General features: G+C 32.5%; 1 protein-coding gene across 9 annotated transcripts in view; it reads left to right on the forward strand.

Moving 5' to 3' along the window:
- LOC112727717 (uncharacterized) overlaps positions 1 to 12,041 on the forward strand; it is a 33,167-nt gene extending 21,126 nt beyond the window's left edge. For 5 of the 9 annotated variants that reach the window (XM_025777589.3, XM_025777588.3, XM_025777590.3 and 2 more), the window contains 4 exons: positions 1,393 to 2,223; positions 2,408 to 3,151; positions 3,350 to 4,177; positions 11,684 to 12,041. In XM_025777589.3, coding sequence (XP_025633374.1) covers positions 1,393 to 2,223; positions 2,408 to 3,151; positions 3,350 to 4,177; positions 11,684 to 11,854 — 2,574 coding nt within the window. In that variant the 3' untranslated portion in view covers positions 11,855 to 12,041. Of the gene's footprint in view, positions 1 to 1,392; positions 2,224 to 2,407; positions 3,152 to 3,349; positions 4,178 to 4,719; positions 4,797 to 5,718; positions 5,768 to 11,683 lie in introns of all 9 variants that reach the window. The other 4 variants (XR_011868723.1, XR_003165960.3, XM_072209484.1 and 1 more) reach the window with 2 other exon arrangements.
- The last annotated feature ends 908 nt before the right edge of the window (positions 12,042 to 12,949 follow it).

Genomic DNA, 12,949 nt, shown 5'->3' on the forward strand with positions numbered 1-12,949 from the left:
ACTATACATACCAGATAGCTTTTGTTAATAAATCCATGAAGATAAAATATATTATTAGTAATTTAATTTCTTAATGCGGTTACGGGATGAGAGTCTTACGTTAACTCGAATAATACTTGTGTGCAAAAATATACAAATATATTATTACGTATGGTAGAAACAATAAAAAAGTAATTAAAATACTAATTATTCATAGTAATATAAAAGTTTGGTAACATAAAAGAAAAAGAAGGTAGTTGAATTCAAAGTGTAGTAATTATTTTTTACATGTCTTATTTGAGCATGTATTGTTTCATATTTTAATTAATTACTAAATATTCAAGATCAAAATAATACTTTATTTTAAAATTATTTTTTTATTTCGTTATTTCAGTAAATTAGTAGAATAGAGAAAAACTATATATCTTAAATCTTGATATAATCATCAAAATTTTTGTACTTAGTAATTTATTCTCTTAATGCAATATTGTAAACTTAAAATATAGCTAAGTAAAACTAAAGTATATAGGCATATGTATATTTGTCTTTTGTTTTTTATTTCATTAAAAATAATATTTGATATTTATGATATTATTAGTTATATAATTTTACTTTTCAAAAAAATCAATTTATTTTTGTTTATATAGGAAGAAAGTGTTGTATGCTTATAGAAATAAAAGATGTCTTGTACATTTACTCTCACTTGTTCATTGTTGTTATTTTTTGTTAAACTTTCTTGTTTGGTGAGAAGTTGATTTTTTAGGTTACTAAATGTCTCCTGGATTTGATACTTACTGGAGGATTAGTCATTTAATTTTTTTAAATGAAAAATATATAGGCGTGGGTTTATATTTTATAGGTTTCCAAGATAATAATCGAAATGGTTGTAATTTAACTAATTAGAAGAAAGAGTGATTTGACGAAAGTAGTACAACATCTATAAATACTGAGAGGTTATATATATTTTTTTTAAAAATTCTTATTACTCCCTCCATATTTGATTATAGCTATTTGTTTACGGTTCCGCTACGTTACCAACAGCATATCTGCCAACTTCTGCCAACTCTTATTTATAATTGTGTTTCATAGAAGTGTGTTCGTGGATGTGTTTAATAAAAATGTCTTTTTTATAGCTGTGTTTAATAGAAGTGTCTTTATAGATATATTTTCTGGATGTGTCTCTTTATATATGTATTTAAAATATATTAATTATTAGACACATCTACGAACACACTTCCATGAAACACAATTATAAATAAGAGTTGGGAGAAGTTGGCAGATATGCTGTTAGTAACGTAAACTTTTCCATTTGTTTATCTTGTGTTTTTATTATATATTTTCTTTTTTTAATTATTCTCGTGGTGTATATAAAAATACCTCTAAAATACTCATATTTGTTTTTCTATTCAACAGGTACTTGGGAATTTGAAAGTTTTGGGAGTAAACAATAATAATGTTGAGGATATAATGCAAAGCATGTATTCACAAGACCAATACGACAAACTTGAACATCTGAGTGTGTCTTTATTTGAAAGTGAAGGCACCACATTTCCATATTGGTTTTTGGAAAATGCGCAGAATTTGGAAAAACTAAATGTTGAATGGAGTTCTTTTGTAGAGATATTTCATGATCAAAGCATTGGTATTGAGGAGGGACAAGTCACAATTAGCACACGACTAAAGGACCTTACTCTAGCTCAGCTACATGACCTTCGTCATATATGTAAAGAAGGATTTCAAATTGACCCTGTTCTCCAACATCTTGAACAGTTAGCTGTTGGCCATTGTTCTAGTTTGGTAAACTTGGTGCCTTCTTCTGTTACCTTTGCTTACTTGAGACATTTGAAGGTAGCAAACTGCAATGGAATGATCAATCTGATAACATGCTCAACAGCAAAGAGTCTTGTCAACCTCGCAACAATGAAAATTGAGTCATGCAATTTACTACAGGATATAATGAATGCAAATGAAAATGAGAAAGACAAAGAAATTGCATTCTCCAGCTTGGAGAAACTTGAACTTGTGTCTTTACCAAGGTTGCGTAGCTTTTGTTCATGCAAATGCTCCCTTCTCTTCCCACTGTTGGAGAATGTATTGGTGAAAGAATGTCCTCGAATGGAAATTTTCTCTACAGGAGACACAAGCACACCAGATCTTCAGCAAGTTCAAATAGAAGAAAACAATAAACAAAATTTTTGGACAGGAGACTTGAATGGAACAATAAACAAGTTGTTTGAGGATAAGGTTTGTCTTAATTTTGGTTTAGTTTAAATTTCTACTATATCTATCATTAACTATTAGTTAAGGAGAAATGATAGCAACAAAATCCACACACATGCATTCTTAAATGTTATTGGCCCATACTTTTTCTTGTTATTATGTTTTTTCCCATTTTTATGTCCATTGATATTTTATTTTTATTGAACAGGTATCATTTTGTAGATTCAGACATTTGACCTTGTCTGATTATCCAGAGTTGAGAGACTTTTGGTATGACAAAGAATACCATAATTTATTTGGCAATTTAAAATCTCTAGTGGTGCAAAAATGTGAGTTTTTGTCAGACGTTCTTTTTACGTCAAACACAATACAAGTTCTACATGGATTAGAAGAACTGGAGGTACGGAATTGTGATTCATTAATAACACTGTTTGACGTGAAAGAAATGAAGTCTAATGGAGCAATGGTGAAACGTGCTAGCAAATTGAAAAAACTAACCTTGTCTAGCTTACCAAAATTAAGGCACATATGGAATGCAGACTCGTACCAAATTGTGAGTTTTGAAAACTTGTGCACAGTGGATGTTGTTGAGTGCAAAAGTCTGTTGTATCTATTTCCACCCTCAATATGCCTTGATCTCCCATATATTGAAAAGTTGAATATAGAGTCTTGTGGAGTTGAAGAAATTGTTTCAATGGAGAAAGAGTCAACTGAAATCAACTTTAGCTTTCCTCACTTGAGTTTCTTGAGATTTATTCGACTGGAAAAACTCAAGAGTTTCTATTTGGGAAGATTTACTTTAGAGTGCCCTTCATTAAAGACATTAAATGTATATCGCTGTGAGACACTACAAATGTTTACCTTCAACCATTCAAGTCTTCAACAGCATCATCAGATAGAAGAAATTAATGATTCGCCGCCTATTCCTCAAGCACTCTTTTCTATTGAAAAGGTAATCACTAGTCTTGGTTACATTATTGTTGCTATGTTTTATTATGACTTTGTGTTTATCTTCATATGCATTGATCAAAATAAATTAGGACTATACTTATAAAATAAACAAAATAAAACAAACTAGGACAAATTTTTTTCACTCTATCTTTGACACTAAATGAGATTTTTTTTTTGCTTTGGGTGCTTGGTATTTCAGCTAAGCGGCAACTCATTGGAAGAATTGGCACTAAATGGCAAGGATGCAATGATGATGATCAATGGCCATATAAAAGAAGCTAAATTTTTGAAAGTAGAATTTCTTCGCATGCAATGCCTTTATGACACACAACTTACTTGTTGGAATGATTTGCTTGAAATATTTCCCAATGTAGTGACTCTTCAAGTAAGACAAAGTTCTATGCAAATATTATTTCCTATTGAAGAAACTACTCATTGCAGTCCAAGAATTGCTCAGCAAGTGAGGGAATTGTGGCTTTTTGAAATGGAACATCTCGAACATATTTGGCATGAAGAATTTCTATCTGATCAACTTGCCCCTCAAAATCTTGAGGATTTAACTGTTATCGCTTGTCCTAATATGGCAAGCGTGGTGTCATCTTCAGTGTCATTCCAAAGTTTGAAACAGTTGTATGTTGAAAACTGCAAAGGGATGACTCATTTGATAACATCCTCCATTGCTAAAAGTTTAATGCAACTAGAAAAGTTGACAGTAATAAATTGTGAGATGATAAAGGATGTTGTGAATGTTGATGAAGAAGAAGCAGAGGAAGATATCATATTTGAGAACTTGGAATACTTACAACTCTCTACTCTAATTAGTTTGAGAAGCTTTTGCTATGGGAAACATGCACTCATATTCCCATCTTTGATATCGTTCATTGTCGAAGCATGTCCTCAAATGGAGGTTTTCTCACCAGGATCCATTATAGCACCATTTCTGAGGACAGTTGAAGTGGAAAATCAAAGAAAGCGGTGGAAAGGTGATCTTAATACTACTATTGAACAATTATTCAAAGAAAATCAGGTATGCAATAAATTTTGAAACTATACCATTAAAGTTATTTATATTTTCCCTTAAAGTTAAAATCCTCGTTGTTGCAAGTGTGTCATATGCAGTTAAAGGATCATAAAGTCTGCCAATTATATACCCTTAATTTTTATTTATTTTTTATTTATTCCTTTTGCATTACTCTAAATCTCTGATTAAGTGGTAAGTAGGAAGAAGGCTACTAATCATGATCATGACTAATATACAGAGCATAATCTTAATTACAAAATTCATTAATTGTGATTTTTGCATCGCATACACTATCTTAGAAATTTGTAAAATTCTCATTCTTTTTATCTAACTATAAAATTTACATATGTAAGAGGCAGTAAGACAATTAGACTAGTTTAAATTTTCTTTCTATATATATCTTCTAACTTTCTCCTATTTAGTAGGTTTATAGAGGTTTTAAATCAAAATAGTGAACTGATAAAAACCGTGCAATAGAAATTACAATTTTATATACTAAGGGCAGATATATATTTTGATTTTTTTTTTTTTTTTTTTTTTGTGAATAGGTAGTCTCACATTCTAATAAAAATTAAGGTCTTCTGCAAAGTCAAGTCCTCTATTTGCATGCAGTATGTATGTGCAAGTAAGTTTTTTTTTGAATCGCCACTTATTGAGAATACCATTTGGACACATTTCTCAGTTCATTAGCAAATTCTTGTTAGTACATAGAGTATTTGATTATCTTATAGTGGAATGTTTTTCTCACCCTTCAATTTCGAAAAGAACTATATTTTGACCGCACAACATGCACATATATTTTATACATTTATATAATAAATTAGACAATGGGGGGCCATCCCACCCCCCACCCCCCACACCCCCTTCCCCGTCCCCCTCCAATTTTTTGAAAAAAAATTAGTAGTTTTGATATATGTAGTATTAGTTGTTCAATTGTTTGATATTTTTAGTTTTCTAACTCAATTATCTTAGAGAATTTGGATTCAAATCCAAACTCAATTGTAATAATATATAACATATTGGATTAATAGATGAGATGAACTCAGATAAGTGGCCTTCTTAAATTTTCACTAACTAAAAAACTCAATAAAATAAACATAAACCCACAAAACCCTTCCAAAATTTCATTAATTTTCTAAATTCTGAATTTTGTCATTTTTTTCTTATCTACTTAACTTAGTATTATTTTATTCTTTATGAATTGATTTTTTTTTTTTGGCTAAACAAAGACATTCAAATATTCTACGATTATTGCAATTTTTAATGATTATTATTTTAACTATAATTTTTTAATATTTTATAATTTACATATTCCAAATTTTTACAACTATAAATTATTTAACCACTGTTACTGTTGTGAATATTACGTCCAAATTCATACATGAGAGTTGACAATGATATATAACTATCTTTTTGTTATTTGACAATGATATATTCCTTTTGTAAGTTACTATATGTTGTTATTATTAAAAATTATCATACCCTTTTGAATTTATTAAGTTCATAAACTAATGGCTATGACTTTGGAAAAATGATTTGTTTCACAGTTTTTGAATGGTGTTCATCATGCTTTGATCCCAATGAAGCTATGTCCATGTGAGTTTTTGTGATTTTTTTTCTTTTTATTTTTTTAAAAGCTTACATAATTGCTTATATCTCCCATTTGTATTGATTAAAAATACTTTGTTGTGTGTATGTAAGTTGACATGATTTTTGTGTTATTTTTTTGATATAAATGCTTTAAAGTTGTAAGACTGTTAGAAACAAGAGATTAAATTGAAGAAAGTAAGGTATACTATTTAGTGTGGTGACTAATAATACAATATACAAGGCTATATACAGATGCTAGAAGAATTAAAATAATAAAAAAATAATATTCTATAATAAATATACAGATATGTTAAATAATTATAATTGATGCTAATTGATCCTAATTATACTCTACCAATTTTTCTCAAACTCAAGTGGGAGCTAAGGATACCATCTTGAGTTTGGACACTAGAGTCCGAAAACGAGTAGAATGATGAGCCTTTGTGAAAATATCAGCAGTTTGATCCAGAGTCCCAATAGCTACGAGACAAACAGCATCAATAAGGAGACGTTACCGAACAAAGTGACAATCAATCTCAATATTTTGGTGCGTTCATAAAAAATGTCATTATGGGCAATCTGAATAACACTGCAGTTGTCACAATAAACATCAATTGGGGACGACTGAGGGGCATCCAAGTTTTCGAGAAGCCAACAAAGTGAGACAACCTCAGCAGTAGTGTCAGCGAGAGCAGGTATTCAGTTTCGATGCTTGATCGAGTAGTAAACGTTTGCTTCTTGGCTCGCTAGGAAATAAGAGTCACCAAGAAACAAACAATAACTAGTAGTAGAACGACGATCAGTGGAATCACTGGCTCAATCAACACCTAAGTACGCTTGAAGGTTTAAAGATGAATGGGCAGAAAAATGAAGGCCATGAAATAAAGTGCCTTTGATATAGCAAAGAATGCGAAAAACTGCCGCATAATGAGTAGTAGGAGAAGATGACAAGAACTGACTAAGAACATGAACTAGATAGACGATGTCTGGTCGTGTGATAGTGAAGTAGACGAGACCTCTAACTAACTATCGATAAAGAGTAGGATTATCCAAAACAGTGTCATCCATAAGAGTAAACTGAACATTAGGCTCAAGAGAAGTAGACTCAGTGTGACTATCGATAATGTCGGCTCGAGTAAAAATAGCAGAAGCATACTTAGCTTGGGAGAGATAGATACTGTCATCAGAGGATATGACTTCAAGGCCAAGAAAATAATTGAGAGAATTAAGATCTTTCATCTCAAAAGTTTAGTGAAGGGATGCTTTAAGATCAATGATACCATCAACATCATCTCCAGCTAGAACATGTCATCAACATACAAAAGTAGAAGAACAACTCTACGTTTACTTTTACGAATAAAGAGAGCATTCTCATGAAGGTTGCAAGTAAAATCGAGATTGCATATAGTGGTACTAAACTTTTCAAACCATTCACGAGGAGCTTGCTTAAGGCCATAAAGTGTCTTACAAAGAAGACAAACTTTGCTAGAAGGACAAGGATATCTCGAAGCTGATTTCATATAGACCTTCTTTTTCAATTCCCCATTAAGAAAAGCATTCTTCATATCCATCTAATTGAGAGACCATTTTTTGACCACAACAATAGCAACAAGAGCACAAACAGAAGTGAGACGAGCAACATGAGCAAAAGTTTCTTCATAATCAATACCATACTCTTGCGTACATCCTTGAGCAACCAATCATGCCTTATAATAGTCAATAGAACCATCAGAGCGAGTCTTGATCTTGTATACCCATCTACTACCCACAATTTCTTTATCAAAAGGAGGATCAACCAAGTCCCAAGTGTGTAATTTTTCTAATGCTTGGACTTCTTCCTGCATTGCTTAATGCCAATTAAGATTGATGCAGGCTTCACAGAATGACTCAAGTTCATGGTGACAAAGAACAGTAGAAAAACAATGATAATCAAGAAGATGATGAGGTGAATTTCTTACTCTAGAAAAACGAGTGGAGAGAGGAGCCATGGTAGCAAGAGCAAGATCATCGTCCGGTCTGGAATTATCAAGAGGTGGAGAAAGCGGAAGAATGAAAGGCTTGAGAGGATGACTTGACATAAACCTGTATAATCATCGCTAGGAAAAAGATCAATATTGAAGTTAGTGAAAAACGGTGGCTGAGTAGAGGGAATGGACACAAATGAGGAGAAATTAGAGAACATGTGATGCTCCCAAAATACAACATGATGAGATATACGAATATGTCGAGAGATAGGATCCCAACAATGGTAACCCTTGTGTTCAATGCCTTAACCAAGGAAACAACACATGCGATCCCGAGGTTCAAGTTTATTATGTTCATAAGGATGAAGAAGAACAAAACGGACACAACCAAAAACTCAAAGAGAGTTGTAATCTAGAGAAGTATGATAAAGATGCTCAAAGGGAGTAATGTTAACAAGAACAGAAGAAGGAAGTCTATTGATAACATGGACAGCCGAGAAAACAGCTTCACCCCAAATATGCTTAGGACACGAAGAAGAAATAAGCATTGCACAATCAGAGTCAAGAATGTGACGGTGTTTGCGTTTAGCCCGTCCATTTTATTGAAATGTACCAGGGTAAGAAAACTCAGACAAAGTACCCTGTTTAGCAAGAAAATTTAAAAGTTTGGAGTTACGGTATTCCATAGCATTACGCGTCGAAAAAGTTTAATGACATTGGAAAACTGAGTTTTAATCATAGTGGTAAAGTTAATATAAATCTGAGGCAACTCATATCGATTAGGCATAAAATAAACCTAAGTAAAACGTAAATGATTATCAATAAAAGCGACAAAGTATCGAACCCCTCCCATAGAAGTCGTGGGAGCGGGCCCCAAACATCAGAGTGAATAAGATCGAAAGGAGAGTAAGCAATCGATGAATTATTATAAAAAGTTAAAGTTGGTTGTTTTGCAATTTGACAAGAGATGCAATCAAAAGACTCATTATTAACTTGACTTAAAACACCCTTAGACATAAGAGGATGCAATTTTTCTAAGGAGCTATGGGCAAGACGGCGGTGCCATAAGTGAAGAATGGACGGAAAAAAAATAACACAGAGATTTGATGTAGAAGGAACATGAAGATTCTCAAGCTCAAACAACCTTCCGACCTTACATCCAGTCCCGATGATCTGTCCCGTCTGATGATCCTGCACACGACAACCAAAAATAAAAAAATTGACATCAAAATCGAGATCAACAAGTTGACCAACAAAGATAAGATTAATCTTTAATTTTGGAGTAAAATAATTATCAGGGAGATTAAGATTTTACTGTGAAATAAAACTCTTATATTGACAGAATGTGTATTTGTAATGGTAGACAAAGTTGAGAAAAAATGACAAAGGAGACATGTGTTTAAAATGACCAAAATCAAAATGCCATTTATAATCACCTAGAGGTGTGGAAAGAGCAGCGGAGGTATTACTAGAAATGAGAGAAGTTACTTAAGAAGAGACTCAATGTTGGATGTCTAGACAGAAGATAGGTTGAGATAAGCAGAGTTGGTGGATTCATTAGTAGAGTAGAAGCAGGCATATTCTTAGAGTAGTTTGGACAAGAATGATATTATTCTTATCTGAATGTGGTGGGTGAGGAGAACAGGCAGTATTCAAGTGTCCTAAAACCTTGCAATAATGGTAGCACAATTTTGGACAATTGGAGCCAATGTGACCTTTCTGTTTGCATTTTCAGACATTTAATAGAAGGACAGTTTGAAAAAAGGTGTCTAAAACAGTTACAGTTTCGACAAAATTTACCCTTTTTGTCTGTGACAACAAAGGCAGTCTCACTCTTAGAGTGAGTCAATCCTAGGCGTGTTTCTTCAGACTTAATATGATTAAGGGCATCTTCAAGACTAGGCAAAAGATTCTGATGAAGAAGAGAAGCTCTAACCGGCTCATAGTCATTAGCAAGTGCTATAAGAAACTGTATGAGATGTGTTTGGTTGCGATAATCCTCATATGCCTTACCATCAGTTGAATCTTTAAGAACAGGCTCATAAGAGATCAATTGATCCCAAATAATTTTTATCTGAGCAAGAAAATAAAAAATCGCTTGTCCACATTCTTGCTTAAGGCTATGAAGCTCCTTTAGCAGTTGGTACTGATGGGAGAGGTCAGAAATAGTGTAACGTTTTGCCAAATAATCTCATACTTCTTTAGCAGTTTTAAAATGCCCAAACTGTAAATTAATGTCTAGAGTAGAGGTGTTGCAAAACCAAGTGACAATCTGATGATTTTTACTATCCCAATCTTTCAATTTCTCTGCAAAGTCTTTCTCAACATCCTCCTTAGATTTGGAGGTCCCATCTTTTGATTGTTCAGTCACAGTTGGCTTAATAGGACAAACAACATCACCAGTTACATAGCAACATAACTTGCACCCTTTAAGAAATCCTCTCATACCTTCAACCCAATGAGCATAGTTAAAGCCATTGAGAATAATAGGAATAGGCTGAAAAATATCTGATTTTTCTATAGAGACAAAGAAAGGAAAGAAACTGCAATATTAGAGTAAAAAATGAGGAAACGGAAGAAAAAATTGGAAAGATCTCACAAAAAAATCTTAGGAGGGGTCCTACTATATGCGACGTCAGCAGACACGTCAACGAGTGACTTGGCATGTGGGTCAAACCACCGGGTCGGGCTGGCTGACACGCGGGTTTGCATGCGGGTTGGTGGGAGGCGTTGATGCTTGACACATGTGAGGCTTCTGGACCATTGATCATTGCCGCAGATCCAACGGTACTAGAAGCGTCTAGAGAGAGAGAAACGATGAGAGCGGACAATGACCTTGCGGCGGGGTATGGCGGCGCGTCCAGCAGTATTCGGTGACAGGGCTAGGCTCTGTGTACTTCGAACGATGAGATGAAGACAATGGTATGGTTGGTGACGAAGGAAAATGTCAAGAAAGTGAGCGAAAATAAGAACAGAATACTGTCGGAAGAGAAAAAAAAAACAAAAACTATAAACTAATTTTCATGGAAAGAAAAAGAAAACAGGCTTTGATACTATGTTGGAAACAAGAGACTAAACTGAAGAAAGTAAGGTCTATTATTTAGTGTGGTGACCAATGATATAATATACAAGGCTATATATAGATGCTAGATGAATCAAAGTAATAAAGAAATAATATCCTACAATAAAGGATATACTAAATAATTATAATTGATCCTAATTATATTATAATAAATACTATTTTTGTGAAGAATGGAAAATAATCTTAGTGCTTATCCGTTCTCAGAAATTGTCTTTATGCCATTATTATTTACTTAGAACTATCTGAAAGTGTACGGGTATCACATGTGAAGGATATCTTTCTTGATTTAAAACATGATTCTTTTATTTAGTATCTATTAATACTTAGCTTTTTTCCTTTCTTTTGTATTATCGATAACATGTCCTCTAAGTGTGACAGATCTTCAGGTGCCAGAGATAGTGAAATTTTGTCTCAAACTTAGATGTCTTTAAATATGTTAGTGATAAAGAATACAGGCACAATCTGCACACTTGGGAAATTTTTGCTCTTTGGAAATAAGAGCTTACATTTCTGTCCTTGGAGTTCTTCTTGAGTTCTTTGCAAGATGTTTACAAATTTCAAAGCTTAGTTTATTGTTATTAGGATATCTAAACAATCTTGATCTTTTTCTCAAATGCAATCATTAGGTGAAACTGCAAATTCATTAGTTCCACCAAAAAAAAAAAAGAAATTGAAATAGAAATTACTCAAACTTATAAAGAAGAAATAATATTTAATTTTAGAATGTTTTGTATTCTGCAATTGTCATTGATACATTTCTCTTTTCACCTAATAATAATAAATTTATCATATCAAATGATCTTTATTTAGATACATATATTTTTTTTTCATAAAAATTGACCAGAAACTCAAAGTAATTGAATTGTTCCATCCCAGGTTGAGCAGTCTTTGTGTCTTGACTGTATGAGTGTATTGTCTGAAAAGCTTCTTGATAAGGAGATTGAAGATGTTAACAGGGATATTGAAGCATATGCTTCCTGTTTTAAATTTTTTGTGGGAAAAGCTAGAGATGTTCTCAGTGAGGCTGACTTTCTTAGGAGAAATTGAAGGTAGTCATCATGTTTACTATTTCTATTGTGTTCATTGGTGGTAATAATTGTCAATATAAATCCAAATAATAAAGAATAATTGCTGCCAGTGTATGCATGATATATTGGTTGATTATGCTGTAATACTCTAGCTCATTACAATTTGTCATCAATTCTAATTTATTTTTAGTCCACATTATTTATAAGATTTTGTTACTTTTGTTTTAACAATAGCTTATAAGTGTTGTCTGCTTTATAATAAAGTTAAAATTAATAAATTAGTGGCCTCTACTTTTGAAGGAAGTATTTTTTTTTTCTTTTTACTCTGTTGCCATAATATATAGATTGTTGTGATGGAACTGATAAAAATAACGGTAAAGTAGCATACCCAAATAGTGAAGCATGTTGAATTTACTCTTTTATGGCGAACTATTGTGATTAAAATTGAACTTTTTATTTTATTTTAAATCAACTTTAAAATTCTGATCTTTTGGTATGTGCATAAAAGGAAAAAAAAGGGAATAAAGGGGAAAAAAAGAACTTTTGATCCTTTTGTTATATACTTTTTTGTTCTTGGTTGTTGTTCATGTCCGCAATACAAAAGTGGTTTAATGATGTTCATTCGGCTGAAGTCTCTCACAAATGTGAGGATGCTCTGAATCTATTGACAAAGGTCTATGATTGTGAAGTAACTTCATCATAATTTCGTGTAATTCATGATTAATTCAAGCAATTATAAATAGTATACAATTCTTTGATATTTGCATATAATAGAGATTGTTAAACCAGGGTTTCATGAGATGCGAAATATCCATGTTGTATATCAATACTCCGGTTATTGATCTAATTCTGTTATAATAAAATACAATGTGTTACATATAAAACCTAAAAAGAAAAAACATCCAATATATATAAAAAAAATATCCAAAAACATATAAAAAAGCTACTTTGGAGACCTAAGAGAATGACATATCCAAAATTAGTAAAAAAAAATCATCCAAAACCTATAAGAAGAAGAAGAAAAGAAGATTTGGCAAAGAAAATGATGGAAACGTCGAAAGATTGGGCAGCAACACAACGAGAGGATTTGGTGAGAGAGGCGGCAGTAGTGCAA

This window comes from Arachis hypogaea, chromosome 12 (assembly GCF_003086295.3).
Source record: "Arachis hypogaea cultivar Tifrunner chromosome 12, arahy.Tifrunner.gnm2.J5K5, whole genome shotgun sequence".
Taxonomy (NCBI): domain Eukaryota; kingdom Viridiplantae; phylum Streptophyta; class Magnoliopsida; order Fabales; family Fabaceae; genus Arachis; species Arachis hypogaea.